Source organism: Lacerta agilis, chromosome 9 (genome assembly GCF_009819535.1).
Source record: "Lacerta agilis isolate rLacAgi1 chromosome 9, rLacAgi1.pri, whole genome shotgun sequence".
Taxonomy (NCBI): Eukaryota; Metazoa; Chordata; class Lepidosauria; order Squamata; family Lacertidae; genus Lacerta; species Lacerta agilis.
Window position 1 is genome coordinate 72,904,010 of NC_046320.1, and position 22,531 is coordinate 72,926,540.

General features: G+C 43.7%; 1 protein-coding gene across 3 annotated transcripts in view; it reads left to right on the forward strand.

Moving 5' to 3' along the window:
• ZNF638 (zinc finger protein 638) overlaps positions 1-20,943 on the forward strand; it is a 57,048-nt gene extending 36,105 nt beyond the window's left edge. For 2 of the 3 annotated variants that reach the window (XM_033161105.1, XM_033161107.1), the window contains exons 13-26: positions 814-945; positions 1,124-1,252; positions 2,680-2,721; positions 3,091-3,231; positions 3,511-3,636; positions 5,851-5,900; positions 10,230-11,583; positions 12,161-12,214; positions 13,455-14,595; positions 14,698-14,766; positions 15,572-15,844; positions 18,665-18,754; positions 19,583-19,701; positions 20,645-20,943. In XM_033161105.1, the coding sequence (XP_033016996.1) occupies positions 814-945; positions 1,124-1,252; positions 2,680-2,721; positions 3,091-3,231; positions 3,511-3,636; positions 5,851-5,900; positions 10,230-11,583; positions 12,161-12,214; positions 13,455-14,595; positions 14,698-14,766; positions 15,572-15,844; positions 18,665-18,754; positions 19,583-19,701; positions 20,645-20,722 (3,798 nt within the window). In that variant the 3' untranslated portion in view covers positions 20,723-20,943. The remainder of the gene's footprint in view (positions 1-813; positions 946-1,123; positions 1,253-2,679; positions 2,722-3,090; positions 3,232-3,510; positions 3,637-5,850; positions 5,901-10,229; positions 11,584-12,160; positions 12,215-13,454; positions 14,596-14,697; positions 14,767-15,571; positions 15,845-18,664; positions 18,755-19,582; positions 19,702-20,644) is intronic. The other variant, XM_033161106.1, reaches the window with a different exon arrangement.
• Positions 20,944-22,531: the final 1,588 nt, after the last annotated feature.

Below are 22,531 nucleotides of genomic sequence, written 5' to 3' on the forward strand. Positions count from 1 at the left end.
TAAGAGATCAGGAAGAAAGAGTTTTTAGAGAAGATTGGAAAAGATTTGTAGAATATTTGGAAAACTCTTGTAAACAAGACGTTAGCAGGATTAGAGTAAACTCAGCAATATTAATTAAGATGAAATGGAGAAATAAAAGAATACGGGTTGATTAGAATAGGCAGCAGAAAAAGGTAAATGAAACAAACTATGAAAGGGGGGAAGGGAAGTCAGTATTATACAGTCATACCTCGTGTTGTGTATGTTTGGAGCACGCACGACTGCCGGATGCGCAGAATGCTTCTGTGCACTTTGCGCATGCGCAGAAGTGCTCAAATCGCGCGACTTCCAGTTTTTTGGTTTTTATTAACGTGCGTTCGAGTTGTGCATGCCCGCATTACGCACGGCGACCCGGAACGGATTGCGTGCGTAACCCGGGGTTCCACTGTATATGTTTTGGTGAATGTAAAAATTTGTAAAATTAAAAAATTGATAAATAAAAATTTTAAAAATGTTTTGCAAACAAGTCACTCACTTTCAAGCAATCTCCCAGCTTGTTTCTTTGCCCTAAGCTCAGGAGTTTACCAGGGTGCCAAGTGGGCTCCATGAAGCAGGAGAGGGCATTCAGGGGCAATTGTGAATGTTCAAGGTCAGCCAGGACTTCAACAGGAGTGCCAGTCCTGAGACATGGAAGACTGAGGGCCCAAGGGAAAAGCAGGACTTTCTCTAATTTGGGCTGGGTTTGGAAAAAATAAGAAGCAGCAGGATAATGTTATGTGAAAACTCGACAATAAAGATTCTAATCTCTCCCCCCCCCTTTTTTTTCTTTTCTAGGAGGCAGAAGAGATGTGTGTGGTTTCGATTTCTAACCTGCCTCCTTCAGGATTAACTCCAGATGAGATTTCCAATTTAACCAAGCCCTTTGGAAAAGTGAAAGATATGTTAATTGTATCTTCACATAAAAAGGTATTGTGAAGCCACTTTTCACTGGACGTCCAAATAAAGAGCAGAAATGCTCCATAAAGCAGTATTTCCATGAATGTTCATGGAAAAACACACATAATTTCTGCATATTGTCACTTTGGAGGAGGCGATTACCTGGCTTCAGATGGCTGATGTAGATTTCTTCCTTCTTTTTCAAAAGGCATACCTAGAAATGGGTTGCAAAACTGCAGAGTCCATGGTGCAATTTTATACCTGCTTTCCAATGTATGTGGAACAGAACCAACTGAGCATTACTTTGGCACCTGAATTCAAAGATATAAAAGATGAGGTTGGTAACTAAAACGTTACGAAAAATGGTGTGTGTGTGTGCAATGTGGTCTTGTATTTTAAAGATCAACATGTTTATAATGCTATCAATTTAATTTGTCTTTAAGGTGCCACAAGGCTCTTTGTAACCTTGCTGGCAACAACCGTTTGGGGGGCGAAGTGGGGGCAGAACAAGCATATTTGCTGGCTTTTTCAATGGTGTTTCAAATATGGTCATCTGTCCTGGATGCTTTCGCTGAGATTCCTGCATTGCAGGGGGCTGGACTTGATGACCCTCGGGTCCCTTCCAACTCTTAAGATTCTATGCTATGGAATTTCACTTAAACTCATGGTGCTTTGGAACGTAACCCCTGTGTAAATTTGGAGTTCCCTGTGCTACAACCAACTAATGCAGTCACATCTTTGATCATCGGCAAATTGTCTGCTTGGAGCTGCTGTCCTCTGCTTTCTCACATTTGATTTAGTTGTGTTTCACTTTTTATTTAGGCAGATGTGTTGCAGGACCTGTCCTCCCCCCCTTCTTTCTAAAAACAACTTGCTTGATACGTAGACTGTAGAGACAGTGGTGCCAATTAGGATGATCTGAGGTTCTGTGCTTGGTGTGTCTGGGCTGGTTTGCATGGCTCTGTGCTGTGTGCTGGAGCTGAGCACAAGTGTCTGGGTTCACATGCTCTTCTGCTCCCACTGCCACCCAGCTGGGAGAAGGACTTTGCTAGGGTTTCCGTTCTGTTTCACAGGATCCTGGCTCAGCATTAAAGATGAAACAGAGAGTCGTGGTTTACCTGAATCCCTTGATAGTTAAGCAAGCCAGCTTCATAACTCAAGGTGTGGAGATAGTTTGTTTGGAATCTGGCCAGTTTTTGGTCTGAACCACATTCTCTGGTTTGTGCCCAATGCCAAGATGGGATTCTGTGAAAATGAAAGTATATGCTAGCAAAATCCTTCTTGCTCCTCTACGGAAGAGGGAGGGAGCATGTAAGCCTGAGAATTTGTTAGGCTTGTTTCAGCTCACCCACATAGTGCTAAACCATGGCTTACCATGATGTGCAAAGTATTTGTCTGCCTGTTTAATCCAGTAAATAATCGTGAATTAACATCTTGGGCAATTCTCCCTGGAGTTGGAAGACTCATGAAAGCAGTGCCAGAAAACAGCTATGTAAACATGTGCATTCATGAGCCAAAGCCCCCTCTGTCAGGGGCATGGAGTGGTATTCCTGGGGGATAGGTATACATTCACCGTGGGAATGGGGGGGGGGGGAGAATGTGTTTGCAAAGTGGAGCCAAGGCTGAATGCTTTAAGAGGGTTGCTGTGCTGAACACAAATAAAAATGAGACCTAGTGAAAATGGCTGTGATTTATATATAATCTGTAAATCTGCAGACACCTTTAGTTTTCTTAAATAAATATTTCTGATCCCTTTTTCTTTAGGAAGCTATATTTGTTTCTATGATTAAAGATGTCAATCCAAAGGTAAGTAGCAGAAGCATTATGAATTGTTATGTAGTGTTTTTCCTGATGATCATTTTGACCCCGATCATGCTGGCGGCAAACCTCAGAATGACCCAAGTGAAGTGCAGGTGTGAGTAGCTGAAATACTGTTCCGTGGTCCCCACAGAATAGATGGCTTAAGGAAATTAATCCAAACCTCATGCTGCCAGAGAAGGCAGGAAACACCCAGGCTCACTGGCCTAGCAGACCTGGTGAAAGAAAATGTCAAACTCCAAATAGAAACCATCTGCTCTGCAGTAACTGCTTAACATGGGACTTTGTGGTGAAGGGTGGGCAGGAAATTTGATGCTGTAAATAGATAAAATTGATGCCTGCCTTTTCTTTAACTAGGTGAATACAGAAAATCTCCATTCACATTTTGTGCATTTGGGCAACCTGCCAGATAAGGGATATTCAGAACTCGAAATACTTTGTGTTGGACTTCGATTTGGACGCGTAGATCACTACATGGTGATAGCAAATAAGAACCAGGTGGCTGTTCTTGTTTTGGAAACTTCTTTTTGTAAGCAGACCTGTTACTTGATGCACTCTCCCCAGAGCACCATGACACAGTTAACTATTGTGGCACAGGAACCCCATGGCACAGGAAGGTTCTCTCCCACCCCTCCCCAGCTGCCTTAAAGGACAGCAACAAACTCCTAGAGGAGAAGCTCCATCTGGCTAATAAGTAATATTTACATGCGTATCAATGTACTAACTGCACAAAGGGTATACTTTAATGTTAACTTGATGCATATCTTAACTTCTAAGGCCATCCTCCAGTTGGATAGTGCTGAGTCGGCTGCATCCATGTGCCGCTTCCTGAAAAGGTATCCACACAGCCTTGGAAAATCACGGTTGACATTCTCACGCTCACCACAGATTGAACCGACACCAGTAAGTGAGCTTCCTTTGTTTAAATGCGTCTTAGTTTTTCAGCTTGTTTGCATCCATGGTGGGTTCTGAAGACTCAGCCTGGATGTGGATGTTTGCTGTTAATGCTGCTGGGCTGTTCTTGCCTGCTGGCATGGAAGGTTTGAAAGCTATGCAGTGGTCGGGAAACTGGACAAGAGCTCGCTTGTCTCTCTCTTTAAAAAAAAAAAAAAGAATTTATTGGTATTTCCACACAAATCAAACAAACCAGAGAAAATACAAACATACTACAAAATACAAATACAAAAAATAAAAGAAACAAAAATAACAAATACATACCTAACAACAAACAGGAACACACCATTCTATTATTTAAAATCTTACTTCAAATCTTTCTTAGGAGGACTTCCCCCGTTCTCCCCTTCTGCGTTCAATTCTAATTTACTTTAGTGACTTTGTAACTAATTTCACAAATCATTCACCATTATTCCTAATCTTCAAATAAACCTCTAATATCCTTTAACTTATTTATATCAGATACAACACCATATTTCCAATCTTAACTTCTTATATCTTTCCCCCCCTCTTAACTCAGTAAAACTATTGCTCTTTTTAATTCCGATTCCTACCTTAAGAAAATAAATTTTATCATCCAAACTTTATCATAAAAAAGAAACCTAAAAGATTCCTCCCTTCTCCAAGTCGCTTATTTCCCTCTGAGGTCGGGTGCCATGGTTAGCCATCCTATTAGGTCTCATAAATTCTCTTACTCCACCCCCTCCTCACCATCTTCCCTCCTCCCATCTCAAACTCCCACCAGTCTTCCCCCCAGCACTTTCCCAGTCCAAATCTTCCTTCCCAAATGTCACATTGTCTTTGTTCCAGAATGTCACATTCCACTTGATACTTAGAAACCCAAACCTTGCAATCAAATATCTTTGCTGAGCTCTTGCCAACTACTTGTACATTGTTTCCAAATGTCTTTCGTCCAGTTTTCAAATCAGATTTCAAATCTCTGAGTTTATAGTTGCTTGTCTCTAGCAAGGACACAGCAGGCGCAGGAAAACCCTGACTCTGCCCACCCACAGGTAAAGGTAAAGGGACCCCTGACCATTCGGTCCAGACGTGGACAACTCTGGGGTTGCGCGGTCATCTCGCTCTATAGGCCAAGGGAGCCGGTGTTTGTCTGCAGACAGCTTCCAGGTCATGTGGCCAGCATGACTAAGCTGCTTGTGGCGAACCAGAGCAGCGCCCGGAAACGCCGTTTACCTTCCCAGCGGTACCTAATAATCTACTTGCACTTGACGTGCTTTTGAACTGCTAGGTTGGCAGGAGCTGGGACCGAACAACGGGAGCTCACCCCGTCACTGGGATTCAAACTGCCGACCTTCTGATCGGCAAGCCCTAGGCTCTGTGGTTTAACCCACAGCGCCACCTGGGTCCACGAAATTAAGGTTTACTGGTTTGCAAATAACACCATGGTTTACCATTGTGGGGATTCAAACCACAGCGCCACCCTTGTTCCTTACAACTGAGTCTAGTGCCACCCAATGGCTAAACTATGTAACAGTTGTGGGGAAGCTCGAGGCAGCCCTATGTGGTGGCCCTGGCAGTTTTGGCCAAGCCAGACCCACCTGCCCTACCCATATAATGTCAATTTATGACATGGTGTGTGGAGCAGGTAAAGACGAGGATGGGGCAGATTTGGAGTTTTCTGGCAGCTCCTGACTCTTTGTAAGCACTGTCCTGCGAAGGAAGGCACCAACAATGGGTGGCTCCTGCAAAGCCCTGCACTTTGCAAGAACTGACAATCAGCTGATGCTCAGTTACACTCCAGCACTCCCTCTTCCCCTGTTGCTTTTGTAGACTGATCAAGTTGCCAACTAGGTATATGGTCCAGTCTTATTCCTTGACAGGGCTTAAAATTGGGCATTAGCATGGAGTCAGGTGTAATAGGCTAAGCTTATAATTAAGGTTGATTCCTGGGAAGTAGAAATCGTGCAATTAAAAGAGGAGAGTCATGACATACGAGTTGCTCTGTTTCCCATTTCTCACTCTCCTTTTTCTGTTGTCTTACACAAAAGTATTTCGTTTTGGACAACTACAGAAAAGAGCCAATTGTAGAGCCTCTTTTTCATTACTCTTAAAATTCTATTGTGTATCTGCGGGCCGAAGTATTTCGCACAGTTTCTTGTCAATTGCTTCAAGAGCTCAGAACTGGACATTGTTTTTCAATAGGCTGAAGTCACAAGAAAGGAGGAGATGAAACAAGAACCAGGCAACGAAAGGTTTGTTTTTAAAATATTTAAATGAATTCTCTCTCTCTCTCTCTCTCTCTCTCTCTCTCTCTCTCTGTGTGTGTGTGTGTGTGTGTGGCTTTTAAAATCTGTGATTGAATAAAGTAGAGTGATTATCCACCTCACCTTTTGTGGTAAGCTCAGTATTCTGATTTATTTAGGGTTGTCACTTCTTATGTGAAACAACTTGTTATCTGTGTATCCCTCTCACCCCCTGTCAAGTTTTGGACTTGTTGTGCAGTCGTAGGTGCTGAAGTCAGCAAGTGTGCCTGGAATGTGTGGGTACAGTTAATTTCCATTAATATCCATGGAACTTTACCATTGACTAGTGGGATGTGGACTGAACCATACACAGATGGTCTCCTGAGTATTTGCAGTTCAGATGACTACAGAAGAATGACATTGGAATTAACGAGCTGCAGCAGTGCATGCAATTCTGTGTGACAAGCCGGTTGTTTTTGAATCAGTGCTTTCAAGCTCTGTCCAAGTATATAAAGATCTTTCGCTGTGCAATTCAGTTTTTCAAGGAGTCTGCAGTTGACCCTGAAGCTGGTCTATCATGTGACGCTATTTAAGTGTAATAGAAAAGACTATTAGCCGTTTAAAGTATCCCAAGAACCATGTGCTAAATGCATAATGCATCCTGTCAAGTGTTCACACAATGTAAAATCATGGACGAGATACACAGAATTTTAATGTTTTTTTTTATTATTAATCTGCATCAAAGAGAATAGGTTAAAGTAACGGGTTTTTTTCTGTAGGTGGAAAAAAAGAACATTTTTTGTTTTCAAAATGACTTCTGCATCTCAAATTATCTTCCTAGATTCTTCTTAAAAGGGAGAGGCATACACAACTTTATAGCCTACAGATGTAGTTAAAATAAATGTACTCTGGCTAGCAAGTACATTGGAAGATTAACACCTGGGGTGTTTGTTACATCATAATGCTGATACGTACCCTATTTCACGTCTAATAAAACTGTGCTTTCCCCCAAAGCTCTCATCTACACACATGCAGCCTGCTTAGTTGTTGATGATATGCACCTGCAATGAAAGTATAACACATTTCTAATACTGCATACATACACCTGGTACATGCAGAACACCAGGCTCCTTTGGTAACTCACTGTCTCCTTACTTGAGTGTAAACGTTGGGTCCTGAGATACTGCATCTGAAGGAAGCATTTAACATAACTGCTGTTGAGGAAGCCCATGAAACAGAGTGACTTTGCATGGGGCATACCTGAGTCAGCTTCATTTGCTGGCTTTTAGTGCAAAACAACAACAACAACAACAAAAAACCACACACCCTGTTCTCTGTTACAAGGAAACCAGCAGCAGCATGGCTAGTAGGCATAAAGCTTGTTCTTCACTGAATCATTTGCGCTCATGATGGAGTATGGGAAGAAGAACATATTTTAGATCGTGGAGTACAGAAAGAAGGCAGATTTTTCTTTTTACTTGCTCCCCTGACCTTACTCTATTGGGGAACAAATGGACGCCATATGGTTTTATGGTTGATCGGATGTAATAGACGAAATCTTGATTGATAAACTGTGTGTCCCTTCTTCACAATGGCTATCACTTCATCTTCTGGATGAGTTGATGGACCTGCTTGTTCTGAATGTACTTTGATACCTCCTCCCATGATGGTATGTTTCCAGCAAACAGCCCCCCCCCTCCAGAACCAGATGGAGGTGGCTGAAGATGAACTGAGCTTCGAGTGAAGGACAGCTGTGTGTGGCTCTTTTGCCTCACTCATGTGTGGCATGCTTTTTATGGGTTGTCCTTTCCATTAGCTTCCTCAAGGATGCAAGACTGCAACAGCAAGTGGGGTCGTGTGTCCGGTGCTTCCTTTACTTGTTTAAATTATTGCACCCTGTTGACAGAATCTTGATGTCACACCTCTATCATTCCTGACAGCTCCATCTCTTTCACAGGATTTTATTCTTGGCTGTGAATTCTGTTTTTTTGTTTTGTTTTTTGGTCTGTGCTTTTCTTGTCTGACAGAAGGTCCTGGAACTCTTAATCTCCCAAATGAATTGCTAAAGTTCATTTCCTGCACCTAAAAAACATTTTAAAGGACTGAAGCGTCTTGTGAGTAGCTTCTCTTCTTCAAGAAAGGCTCCCTCTATGGGAATTTTCCTGTTTAGATTCACCTGAAAAGAGGCACATATGCAAGCTGAGTTGTTGAAAGCCCAAAGAGAGGGGCTATATGTGTTAAGCCAATCTTGGTTGGATATCTTCACAATTTAGAAATATGTTCTTTGCAGTTTACCTCTGAATTCATGCAGCAGTCTATCCAAACCATACAGCTGTGTATTATTCAGGAACTTTTTTTGTTTCCCCCTGGAGTTCTATAAATTCACTAATGCCATGAAGTTGAGCTGCGTCACATCACCAATCCCAGCTGGAAAGTCCCATCTGTATTAGCCAAAAGTTGGAGGAACCATACGGTTTTTGCTTGGTTCGGTTCTGGATCCTGTTTGCTGTGCTTCATCATAGTGTGCCTTGCACTCCTTACTCTCCTAGTTTCATTTACTCTAATATGGATCAGCATCCCCTTTGCAAGTCACAAAATCCATGCCTTTTGTGCTTGACCATTTATTATTATTATTATTATTATTATTATTATTATTATTATTATTAATAAAATTTGTTTACCACCCTATACCCATAGAATCTCAAGCGATTTGCAGCATAAAATCAAAATATGAAATAATAATAATAATAATAGAAAACCCAATAATCCACCCTTCCGCAACACAATCAGCCCAGGGCCTGGTTGAAGAGGAACGTTTTCGCCTGGCACCTAAAGGTGTATAATGAAGGTGCCAGTCAAACCTCCCTGGGGAGAACATTCCACAAACGGAAAGCCACCGCAGAAATGGCCCCGTTCTCTTGTTGCCACCCTCCGGACCTCTCGAGGAGGAGGCATAAGAAGAAGGGCCTCGGAAGACGATCTCAGGGTCCAGGTAGGTTCCTGAGATCTCAGATTTAGTGGTCTCAAATTTTTATTTCTGTTACTTAACAAAATTTATATACTGATTGATTGGTGTAAAACCTCAAAAGTGGTTTGCAAGAAATATTAAAATTACCAATGAGAACATTATTTTTGCATATATCTTACTGCTTTGTAGTCCTGTTTTTGAGGCTTGATGTTTACTTGATGATTTCTTTTGGAATTGCTCCTGCTTGGGCAAGACACTTTCCCCTCCTTTAATAGATGGTGATGGTGGCAGTTCTACTCCCATCTTTGCAAAGGGAATACAATTGCCTGCACAGTTTACACGCCTCCCCTTTTTATTTGGTTCTGCAGAGTCCAGTACGCTTCACCCTGCCAGTTGTTCTTTTGGGGGGGGGAGGTTGTTATGGAGCTTTTATTTTGCCCTCATTCTGAGCACACCTAACTCACTTCACATAACATGCAGAGCACCCAATTTGGTGTGTGGTCATCTTTCAGTTGTAATATGCCATACCTTAGCATCCTTTCCTAGGTCATCAAAGCAGAATTGCGATTGCCCCAGCTTTGAAATCATTCAATTTCAATTCAGTAACCTTTATTAGGCATAACTGAAACCATTCACCTCCAGGTAGAGATTATTCTAGAGACACACTAGAATGGGCTTTCAGGAGGCACCAGTCTGGCTGTGGCTGGAAGCCTGATGGACCAAGTAGAGCCCTAATCTGATTGCAGCAGGACCGCTCTTACATTCCTAATAATTATGTACTTGTAAGTGGAAGTTCTCTGGGGTACTGTACATTGTCGCCTTGAATTTGGTTATTTTGGAATTTGTCAGAAAGCTGAAAATGGACTGAAGGCTCAGCGAGTGTGTATGTGTGGACATTTCCACTCTTGTCTGTTTAAACTGACTCATTTCAGTTCTCTAGGTAACACCCCATTTAGCACCCATATTTCTGGAGCGGAACTGCAGGAAGGTGGATAAAAGATCGGGAGGGTTTCCTATTCTAACTAAGTTGGTTTATATCCACAACCAGAGCTATGCGTCCCTGTGTTCTGTCTGTCTTTCTCCCTACCTAAACTTAAACCTTACCTGTCAGCTCCAAGGTACACAGAGCACACATGCATACTGACTAGTACCATCAGAGAAATGCTAAGATGCCTGCCACGCTGAAGCAACTTAAGAGAGGTAAACTAGAATTTGGCTCATTGTGAAAACCAGTTTGGCTGTTAGGCTAGATTTCCTAATGCTAAGCTCTGTTGCATCAGGAAATCTCAACCGTTGGCGTCGAGGGGTTATTGATTACTGTGGAGTTCTCAACATAGCTTGATTTCTTCTGTCTTTTTAAATATATTTAGCCCTGACTTGAACACATTTCCCGAAGGATCAGGAGTGGTGCACCCAGCTGCTGTTCCTTCACCAAAGCCTCCTGAGGCCAAGGAAGAACCAAGTTCTGATCAGAAGCCTAGGATTCCAGAAGGGAAGACTGAAGAAGACTCAAGGCCCATTGAGAAAGTGGTGTGTGAAGTAGCATCAGAACCATCAAAGACAGAAGGGTCAGAAGAGGATTCTGGAGTTGGAGCAACAACCACACCTACTATGCCAGTTGATTTAGGATTACCTGAAGTAAAATCCGAAAGAGTTCTTACTTTGCCATCCAATTTGGAGAAGGAAGAAAAAATTACAGACCCTTCGAACGATGAATTTCTGGAAAATGCACCCGCAGCTGCTGGGGAAAACAAAAGTGAAGAATTAGCCACTCCTGTTGGTAAACCACGGGAAGAATTACCCAGCATGACTGAAGCGGAGAGCATAGGAGTAGACTCTGTCACGACCGTGGAAGGAGAAGACATAGTTGCTGCCACCTCTGAGACATTTCCAGTGGACTCTGCAGAAGTTGCCGTGGAGGAAGTGTCAAGTGGCGACGTGCAGTCAGATAACAAGCCAATAACCCAGGAGGCAGATAGTACTGAAGCGTCACTCAATATATCAGAAATACCTACATACCAGGTCATTGGTGGGGTGATAGACAAGGAATCTGAAATTCCCTGTTCCACAGCTGAAGCTAATATAGTGGTGGAATCTGAGGCAGCGGCGCTGGAAGCTGTGGAAGTCACAGAGGAGAAACCTGAATTACATGTAGTCAAGACGGAGACAACTTTAGAGAAGCAACCTGAAAGGCTGGTATCAAATGATGGACCAACCAAGGAGGAGAAACCTGAAAAGAATACAGACGACAAGATTCCTGAACAAATTCTCCCCAAGGCACAGCCCAGCAAAGGACCGGGAAAAGCGGCTGAGTCCGTCAGTCTTGCATCAGAATCAGCATCCAGTGTGGAGACTACTTCTGTTAGCGAAAGTACCCTAAAGACTCTGGTGTCTGTCCCAAATGTATCCAAGACGAGGGCTTCGACTCCGAGAAAAGAGGAGCAGAACCCTCCTGCGAAGCTGGCAACCAGGAGCCGCACAGTCGCTGAAAAGAAAGTGGTGTCAAAAGAAGCGAGTCAGCAAAGACCTCCGAGCGGCAGGTCAAATTTGACAGATGGCGGCAAGCCTAAGGCCAACGTACGTTCTCTTGTTAAGTTAGGCATTGGGAAGAGTTCACCGCTGCCAGACAAGGACTCCCCAGTGGAAACTAAGGGTAGCTCAAAGCAGACCCCGGAGCGGGAGAGTAGATCATCCAGTGTGAAGCGAGACAGCGGCAGCAATAAGGTGAGAAGGGCTAAAGTGCTGGCTCCTTGTGACTGGCTGGTAACTAACGTTGACGCTTCTTCCAGATCCTGAACCAGTGCAGTGGTAGCCTGGGCCCAGTTCCCTTCCCCTTCCTCTAAGCGGTTGCATTAAGCGGGGCAAACGGGCAGGCGAGCGTCCTGCCGTCTCTCTAGATTCATGGCACACACAGCTTGAAAGCGGTTCACTCGGAAGCACTCGGTGGACGGGAACATCTTCTGGGTAAACCTGAGGGTAGAGCACCAGCTCGGTGCAGTTCTGAATGGGCGGCAAGTATTGTTCATTCTTTCTCTTGCTGTCACTGTCTCCTCTGTCACAAGGTGAGGCTTTCCGTGTCGAATCCTGACGGTTTTGCACATACTGGCTGCTGAGAAGGGATCACTTATTCACGAGGTGGTTGGTGCGCTCAATACCCGGATCTTAAAAATGATGATTGGCACGGTCTTAACTTTCTTAGTGTGTAATGAATTTCATCCAAGTTTAAAGGGGGAAGTTGTGTATCGGTGAGCTTGCAATTCTGTTGTTTTGATTCTTGTTTCCCCTTTTAAATTTTCTTCAGGTACCTGCTGGGAGAACTACTAGAAGTTCTAAAAGCTGCACAAAACCAAAAGAGGTAAGTAGAGAAACAAAGCAAGTGACAGCATTAGAATTACAATCATTTCAAGAAGCAACTGAAATAAGGTCTCTGCAGTGAGTTCGACTAAAAAATTATTATAATACTCGTGGTCAACCGGAGAAAGCTGCTGTGGCTCAGAACTTAAGACTCTAGATTTCCTTAAGGAAGATGGGCACGGTGGTATTGTTGTTGTTGTTGTTGTTGTTGTTGTTGTTGTTGTTGTTGTTATTATTAAACAAGGTGAGGGTCATTTTCTGACCTATTCTGACCTTTTGTTTGAAAACGGATGCAACTGATGGAATTAAACACGGTTCCACTTAAATTTTGGATTTGGATTACTTGGTTTGTGTTCCCTGCAGTGGAGCAGGGGGAGAAAACCAACCTATGCCGTTGGTGTGATTTGAGAGATGAGAGAGGGAAAGTTTGAGGTGGGGGAAATTATGGGCTTTTCTACAAACAAAGCAATTGCTTAATAGCAGCAACAATAATATCCCAGTTTTTCCTTTTTAAAAAAAATAATAGTAAATGTTACCACATTCCTCCTTCTTCAAAGTTTGGGTTCCTAGGAGCTTTGGTGGGTAAAGGGTAAAAAGTTGCTGCATTTAAATTATAGAATTCCCTTCCACAAGCTGTAATGACGGTCACCGGCTTAGAGGGCCATCCAAGCAGATGAGACACATTCACAGAGGATGAGACGCTCACCTACGGTTGCTCACGGCAGCTTTGTTCCACCTCTCCCATCAGGCAGGATGCCTCTGAATACCAGTTGCAGGGAGGGTGTAGCTGTTGCACACATGTCTTGCTTGTGAGCTTCCCCATGGTGCCTGGTTGGCTGCTGTGGGAATAGCATTCTGGACTGGAGGGGCCTTTGCCTTGATCTAGGGTTTTGTTTTGTTTGGTTTATTAAATTTGTTTGCCACCCTTAATCTATAGATCTCAGGGTGGTTCACAACATAAAATTGCAATATAAAAACTGCAAAATACCTGGCCTGTGTTCTTTAGTCATGCTAAGCTCAAAAGCCTTTACTTACACCCCCATTTTAGGGCAAAGCCCCTCCAGATAGCAGCTTCTATAAACAGGTGTTAAAGACACAAAACCTGTGTTTGTGTGGCCATGGTAAATTTCTGTTTCTGTGTGCACCTCTGGTTTTGGACTGCGCTTACTGGGCATCATTGTCACCATACTTCAGCTGATTTCTCTTCCTCACTAAAGCTGAGGTTTGTTTTTCTTTTGTAGGAAGAAGAGCTTTCTCCATTTAACTTGGGTGAGTTTGTGACCATGGATGAAGTTCTAGAGGAAGCGGACTCCCCCACTCAGCCCAGGAGAAACCCTGTGCGGGGCAAAAGGAAGGATCATGCCAAGAAAAGCCTTCCTTCCGAGCCGAGCTCCAAGAAAAGGAAGGCCAAGAGCTCTGCACACGTTGATGAAAATGAGCTTTCCTTTGTTACTCTGGATGAGATTGGAGAAGATGAAGGTGGAATGTTGCAGGCTGAGCTTCTGAACTTGGAAGCCGTGCCAGATTCCCAGACTTTGGTCACGGTGGATGAAGTGAATGACGAGGAGGAGTTGATGGATGAAGCGATCAAAGATCCACAGTCACTTGTTACTTTAGATGAGATATCAGAGCAAGAAGACCCTAAGGATGCCTTTGCTTTAGGGGATAATGAGTCGGATCTTAAAGCAGAGCCCTTAGTCACCGTGGATGAAATTGGAGAAGTGGAAGAGATACCGCTAAGTGAGCTGTCACAATTCAAGGTTGACGAAACCATAAAATCCAGAGCGGGTGAGAAGCAGGTTGTTGAGGATCCTGGAGAGGACCCTGGAGATTTCCTTTCTTCTCAGATCCCAGAAGATCCCAGCACTCTAGTTACTGTGGATGAGATCCATGAGGACATCGATGATCAGCCTCTGGTGACTTTGGATGAAGTGGCAGAAGATGACGAAGACTTCCTGGCAGACTTCAATCGCTTGAAAGAAGATTTTAACTTTGTCACTGTAGACGAGGTTGGAAGTGAGGATGAGGAAGAGGGGAAAAGTGACTCTCCTCCCCCTGCAGAAATGAAAGAGTCAGTTGCTGAAAGTATATCAGGAGAAGAGGTTGTCATGGCAGTAGCTGAACCAGAAGAGGATGTGGCCAAGTCAGAAGAAGTTGGAACTCCAGGTGAATCTCTGGCCGAGAAGAGAGAGCAGGCCTCGAAAGAGCAACTTGAAGGAACTGAGGCTCAGGCAGAGGAGCCTCAAGAGGAGACCTGCATTTCTGTGGTCGCCACAGTTGACAAGCCGGCTGCCTTAACAGACACAGAAAAGGATGAAGGAAGAGATGAAGAAACAAGCCAGGCGCCTGAAGCTGACACAGGGTGTGAGCAGCCAGTGGCAGGTAGGAACGGAGTTACGTCTTAACAGGGCTCAACCACATGGAAGAGGTGAAAGCCACCTGAGCAAAAGTGTCAGAATTATATATGCAACCTTCTACTTGCAGAACCAGTATTGAACCAGGCAGAAATGCCAGATAGCGAGAGCAGTATGAGGGAGGACCAGCAACCTTCTGGTGAGATTTATTTACTTGAGTCTTGCATGTCTCTCCTGCTTTTCCTTCCAGGAGCTCAAGAGGGCAGGCAAGCTGCTTCTCTCCCCTTTTTGATCCTGTGAGGTAGCTTCAGGCTGAGAGACTGACTGGCCCAAGCTCCCCTGAAGAGCTTCATGGGGATTTAAACCCTCCTCTAGCTCAGAGTCCAACACTCTTGCCACACTGGAGGCTCATGGAAAGATGAGTTCCTGCATGATGTACCTCGCAGTTAGGTGTGTTGCAAGAATGGAACACTTTCCCGCTAATCTGCACTCATGCAAACTCTTTTAAGAGTCTCTAGGTGCCACTGAACATAGGCTCCCCGAGAGAGATGGTGCAGTTCCAGGCAGGACCCATGAAATTCCTTGCAGCTTAGGCCCTACATGCTTTAGTCTCTATGTCCCATTTATAGTCCCTGAAGTTGCCTTGTACACTCATAGTATGACGAAGGTTTTAGACATGTTAGTGCCGGGATGGGGGAACTCCAGCCTGCGGGCCCACAAGGCTTTTGTCCGGAAACGTACTTTGCATGATTCTCTTGTACGATTCTCTGAATGGGTTTGGTTGTCTGGATGCAGAATTTTGAAAAATGTTTGTCAAAACGAAAAGAAGGGAAGTCTGCATTTTAAAGACCACAATTTTGCATGAATTAAAAAGATGAAGCTCTTAAACTGCTTATGTTGGGCAATGATTATTAGTCCTTACCGATAATGCAACTCAAACTACTGTTAGTTCCTCAAGATCTGAGGAAGAGTAACTGAGCTGTCTGACATTTATGCTGAACTAGAGCCGGATAGTCTTGGAGAGGGTGCTGTTGCTGGAGAAGCTGATACGGAAGTTGAAGAAAGCTCTGCGTCCACTGCCAGTGAGGAGAAAACGGGAGAAAATGTGCAGATGCCTTCCTCAGACGTGAGTGTTTCTGTGGTGGACAGTCAGGCTGTGGACACGGCAGAACTGGACACAAAATCTGAACCTCAAGACCAGGTTCCCAGTGCAGATTTGAAGGAGGAGAGCTGCAGTGAGGTGACGTCCTCACAACCTTCTGAGAAGCCTGAAAAAGGTAGGAGCCAGAAAGCAGTTTTTGTAGTTTTTATGTTATTGGTTTGAGTTAGGTGAAAGCTGACAGAGCAGCCCAACAGATGCTTGCAGTTGTTTCTATCAGGTAGTCTCTCCAGTGTGGTGTAGTGGTTAAGAGCGGTAGACTCGTTATCTGGGGAACCGGGTTCGCGTCTCCACTCCTCCACATGCAGCTGCTGGGTGACCTTGGGCTAGTCACCCTTCTCTGAAGTCTCTCAGCCCCACTCACCTCACAGAGTGTTTGTTGTGGGGGAGGCAGGGAAAGAAGAATGTTAGCCGCTTTGAGACTCCTTCGGGTAGTGAAAAGCGGGATATCAAATCCAAACTCTTCTTCCATACCGTTCAGCACCTCAGGCAGGGTGCATCTGTGTGGCTAAGAGGCGGAGCTATGACTCAGGAAGGCCATGGCTCACATTTTTGAATCTACCATGAACTCACTAAGGGGCCTTTGGTAAGCCACACCCTTAGCCTTCATCCTCCCAGCCACAATAGGGGAACAGTAATACTGACTCGCCTTATAAAATTGTAAGCACCGCAACATCATTATCCTCATCATTGCTGTTATTTGTTGTAATGCAAGCCAATGCAGGGTCAATCAGTCAGTCCAAGCCAATTTTGAGTGTCTGTCTTTGCAAGTGGAGAGCAAATTAATTGCTTCAGATGCAGTGAGCAGGAGGTAAAGCTACCAGTTCAAAACCAGCTGTCTAATGGATTGCTTTAAGAGTTATTGGCAAAAGTAACCCGCCAGTGCCTCTCCGCTTGTGTTTGCTGAGCTCTTTCCACATTCCACCTAGGGCCAGGAATTTATCAGGACCCCCCGTTTGTATTGCTCGGGAGTAGGGAGGCACAATGGAGGTGGGAAGAGCAATGCTCCTTGACTTTCCTAGACCTCACTCCACAACAGCCTATTACTGCAGTTGTGCTTCAATTGGGATAGCCTCGTCCTGGTAGTGTGCTGGCCTGTCCTTGAGGAATAGAGCTCATGTAAGAGGTTGCTGCCATGGACTGCAAAAAGATCAAACTTACCCATCCTTAAAGAAATCAGCCCTGAATGCTCACTGGAAGGACAGATCCTGAAGTTGAAGCTCCAGTACTTTGACCACCTCAAGAGAAGAGAAGACTCCCTGGAAAAGACCCTGATGTTGGGAAAGATGGAGGGCACAAGGAGAAGGGGACGACAGAGGATGAGATGGTTGGACAGTGTTCTCGAAGTGACTGGCATGAGTTTGGCCAAACTGCGGGAGGCAGTGGAGGATAGGGATGCCTGGTGTGCTCTGGTCCATGGGGTCACGAAGAGTCGGACACGACTGAACGACTGAACAACAAGAAGTTGCTGCAAAGTTACGAATGACTGCGTCTGCACATGCTCACACAACCCCTATTAAGTGGGATCCGCACCGGCTGGCTATATGCTACCAGATCCAGATAGGTTCTCCGTATTAACTTGTGATGCCCTCCATTGCATGGGACCATATCAAGCATCTTGGGTCCTGTGGTCAGCAAGGGGTGCTTATCTCATCATCCCACCAGCAAGCTCAGTCAGCTGCATGGTGACGCAAGAGAGGACATTCTCTGTCGTCCTTCTCCCTGGACTGCAGAGCTCTCTTCCTCTGGAGGCATGGATGGCAGTAACTCTGATGGGTTTCCACCAGCAAGTAAAGACAATGTTCTCCCAGGCATTTGGAATAAATTAGTGAATGACTCTTACTTGGTTTTAGTCGAGACAAAAAAAAAAAAAATCCTTCCAGTAGCACCTTAGAGACCAACTAAGTTTGTTATTGTTACTGGTTTTAGTGATTGCTGTTAAGTCTAAAAGAAATGCTGTATCCTCAGCCCTGCTGTATACTTCAGATGATTCCTGTGTGTTTGTAATACGTTGGAAACTGCCCTCTGATCTCCATGCATCGTGGAAAGTGGTCTGCAGTTTTGAAAGCGAAGCTAAATGCGAGCCCCAGTGGATCGAAAATCTACAAAGAGAGATTAGAGCTAGGATTAGGTTGAGGTTATGAAGGGGTTCAGGTGAAGCAGGCAGGCAAGAAATCTAACTAGCCAAGCCACGTAGGCATCGTTGGAGACCCTTCTCTGAGCATCCTCCCTAGTGTGGCATAGCTGGTGGCTGTGAGGGGGAAGGGCCTTTTCAGTATCACCCACCACTGAGTCAAGAAGGAAGAAGATTTGGAGGAAAGTATAGAGATAGAAATCCATTAAAAAGTCAAACATGCAGGAATTTGGTTAACAACAAAAAACATAAATGTGTACAAGGACAATTATGAAAAAGTAAGGTCCGAAATAAAAAGAAATTTTATTCTGTTTTTAATTTGTTGGGAGCCGCCCAGAGTGGCTGGGGAAACCCAGCCAGATGGACGGGGGTATAAATAATAAATTATTATTATTATTATAATTACAGGTACAGTGGTCTGGTTTGCATGTAACATTAAAACCAGATTCTAGCTTAGCTTGAATCTGTAGGCATGCTGGTGCATGGAGCGAGAAACATGGCTGCTTTGCCTCTCCTGCCGCTGCTGCATTGCCCTACAAAGTGAAAGCTTTGCTTAGTGTTTTGCGCAAACCTGGGGGAGACAAACCTAGGGTTGCACATAATCATGGTTTAACTAGCTCCTGGGAGCAGGCGGGGGGGGGGGTGGGGGAGCAAAGCAGCTGCTGTATTCGTTCCATGTACCAGCACAGTTTCTTATTCATGCTTCTCCATAGTTTATTTTTATATGTGAACATGGCGTTGTTACTATACTGCATCTCCTAGGGAGAGAAATACGTACACTAATTAAAATGTTGCTTTTTATAGATTTGAGTGACTCAGAATGCGAGGAACCAGAGTCTAAACGGAGAAAAATAGATTCTTCAGAGACAGGCAAGGCCCCAAGCCAGTTGAAAGGTAAGATCATGCTACGTTCTAAAATAAAAAGCACTTATCACCTGCTTCCTATTTAACTATTTACTAATTCAGCGGTAATTTGTGGTGAATTGTTTGATCTGTCCCCACATTTGGGATATAGCAGAGTTGGGAGTTGGTGTTGCTGTTTAAGCAAATGAAGCAGGGTTGTTTTTTTTGTCTTGGTTTTGCTCTAGTATAAGATGTGTGGTCCTGCATCCACGTGTGGTATTCTGTGGAAGTGAGCTGAGGACTTCTTTCTGTGTTTTGCATGACAATATTAACACTGACGTGAATCTTACAGTTTGTTACCTGTGATAAAATTAGCAATTTATCCAACTGCTTCCTAAATACCTGTCATGGATGCAGAGCCTATCCATCTCTATAAATGTCCTGAAGTGCCCCTATATTTCTCTAATAATACATCAGAACTAGCATGAATCGATTCTTAAAAGCTTAGACAGCCCAAGTAACATAAATAACCAGACCTAAATAGCATAATTAACAAAGCAGCGTAAATACCACAAACGGTATAAACAGCTTAAGCCACATACAGAGGTAACGTAGCATAAATAAGCTAAGTATTTAAAACTATAATTACATGGCAATGCTAGGTCATCTGAAATTATGGTTCTTAGGTATAGTAGTAGTTAAGCCTCAGTGCTTTCTGAATCATTGTCACAGAACAAAATAGATAACTTTTGCATTTGTAGAGGGAGTCTTCTGGTTGTTGTGGCCTTTTGTGTCATTTTTCCTCTTGCCCTATCTGGGCAAAATAAAAGGATGACTTTGATTTGCACTTGTTAATGTGTGTGTCCTTTTTCTTTTAAGATTTGGATTTCCTTGTCCCAAAGGCTGGCTTTTTCTGTCAGATCTGTTCCTGTTTCTGTGTGGATGAAGCATCTATGAAAACCCATTGCCAATCTCAGCTCCACCAGGAAAATATGGAGGTAGTACTTACTTGTTTTCTTTTGTGCTTCCTTCTGGTGAATGAAATGTTTTTAAAGTCAATTTCTCCTGGAGTGTGACGTCTCAGGCACTAGGAAGGCACTGGGGGCCTATGTAAATCACATACTTATAGAATCGTGAAGTTGAAAGGGACCACAAGGGTCATCTAGTCCAACCCAAAAGATGCAGGAATCTTTTCCCAACTTGGGGCTCGAACCCACAGCCCTGAGTTGGGAAAAGAGTTATGCTCTACCATTTGAGCTGTCCCAGGCTTAGGCAAAAAACATGCTGCGTTTCTGTCCCAGGAGGTCAATCTTATTTATATGTGGTCATTCTCTCCAGATTCTCTGTACATATGCACACAGGCCTATAAAAGAGTGCAACTGACCCTAGCAGCAGTACGCTATGAGGGGCTCATTAATCTCAGGGCAATGCTGAGATTTAATGCTGGTTTGAAATGCATTTTAACTCTTGTTTCCAACAAGTTTACTTTTTAACGTTGCAAGCAGCTTTGAACCCCGCTTTGGGAGAAAAGTGGTATATAGAGATGTTAAATAAATAATAAATCTGATTTGAGGGTCTGTGACGTTTTAGAAGCTGAAGGTCCTGCCCAAGTACTTGCTTCCCAGGCTCCTAATGCCCAGATTCCCAAGGCTAGTGTCCTAGCATACCAGCCGGTTTTCTCTGCGCAGTCACACACATGCATCTAGCGCCAGTGCAGACATCATTTTGAATTTTCTAGAGCCAGGCTAGTGTTTGGCAGGCTGCCCAACCCCACCCTCGAGGTTTTGCCCCGTCCTAAAGGAACACCCTCAAAGCCAGCAGCTAGGGGAGTGGAATGTCACCTGAGCAACAGCAATAAATTCAACAATAAAAAGTGCCCCCATCAAAAACCTGAGGAAGTTCTCAGTTGCTGCAAAAGTTTGTTTCTGTGTTTCTCTGCAGAAATTCATGATCAAGAGTACGGCGGAGGAAAAGAAAAAGGAGGGTGACGGGGAAGCCGAGGAACAGAGCTCAAGGTGATACGAAGACAGGAAGAGCCTCCCCAAACTTCACTTAGGGTCCAGTCAGTTCTGTGTATCGTGTTCATGTTTCCTTTTGTTCCTTTGAAGATTTCCATGTTGTATATAGTTTATTCAGTATAGGTGGACTGATCAAATTGTGCGGTGGCTCTGGGTTGCTGTTTGCAAAGATGCTGGATGGGTTCAAATAAATGTTCCTGCTGTGCTGCCGGCACAGATGTACACGGCGTTTGATTTTATCAGCTCAAAGCTGCCTGTTCTGGTGTGCTGAAAAGCCAGACTTGGTATTGTTGACAGGTGTCTCCTGTCTGAATCCAGAAGATGTAGAGAATAACTGTTGCTCAGGACTAATGTAGTGACAGTTTTAGTCTGTTGTAACAAAAACAGCCTTGTATCACCTTAAAGACCAGCACATCTTGGGTGACAGGAGCTGCTTGCTGAGTATAGGGACAGGATAAGACAAAGAACAGAATCACTGTCTCCGTGTTGGAATGGAAGACAGAGTTACATAAATGCTGTGTTGCCTCTCCCAAAAGAAAGCCTGGTCTCAAAAGGAAATTTCCCCAACTCATGAGTTCATTCTCATTCTTTAATTTTGAAAAATGCACAGTCTATAAAAGCACATGGGTAATGGTCCAGAAGAAAATGAATTTAATTTGCAAATGTCTGAATTAAGACTGAGCAACTTGAGGAATTTTCTAGGTGGTTTTAATTTTTATGGTAGATAATAAGACATTAAATTGATTCAGTTTTGCTGTATTTAACTGTTGTTGAGTGTTCTGAAAGGGGACGAGAGTAACCCATAATGCGTTCCCAAGTTGCAAATGCTTTTATTTAGAGAATGCAACTTTCTTACCAGAACACTATATGTATAATTCTAATTTAGTCTTTGTGCCATCCTGGTAATAAAAATCACACACACACCCCGCAAAAACATATTTTTTTGTGTTTCACCAGAAAGGTCGGAATTCCAGTAGTTCTATACTCCCTTAGCTGCGAGTTAAGAGCAGCCTGTTGGATCAAGCCAGTGGCCCATCGAGTTCAGCATCCTGCTCTCAGGGTGACTCCCCTGATGACTGGGGGAAGCAGGATCTGAACACAGCAGCACTCAGCTCATCTGCAGTTCCCAGCAACTAGTATTCAGAGGCACACAGCCTTCCACAGTGATCTAGCATACACTGAACTCAGTGGGACTTACATCTGAGTAGACTGGCATAGGATTCTGCTGTTTCTTTGTCCTGAGCAAATAATTAATAATAATAATAATAATAATAATAATAATAATATATTTATACCCTGCCCATCTGTCTGGGTTTCCTCAGTCACATATTTGCTCCCCCCCCCCCGAAAAAAATACTCAAAAGCTAGAGGTTCCTTAGCTGGATGTTTGCCATTCTCTGAACATCCTGTCTGATTTGCAGACATGGTCCCGTGCTCCTCTTTTTCAAACAGGTACATTTAGGCAGCTTGCAGAGGTTTTGTTTTTGTTTTTTTATTGATTGCATTGCACATACACATAAATCAAAATGTACAAACTTAAACAAAAGAAGAAGAAAATACAAACACTTACGTGGAGAGAGCAAAAAGGAAAAGAATAAAAGCAGAAACTCCAGAAAGGGAGGAAGAAGTAAGAGATACAAATACTGTATATGCCTTTCGTAAGTACGTTTAAATCTTAAAAAGAAAAAGAAAGAAAAGAAAAAAGGGAGCATACATAAAACAACATTAGTTCATTCTTCAATAAACTGAGACATTTCGAAAAAGAGAAACACATTATGGACTTCCTCCAACTTCACAACAGTTCATTATT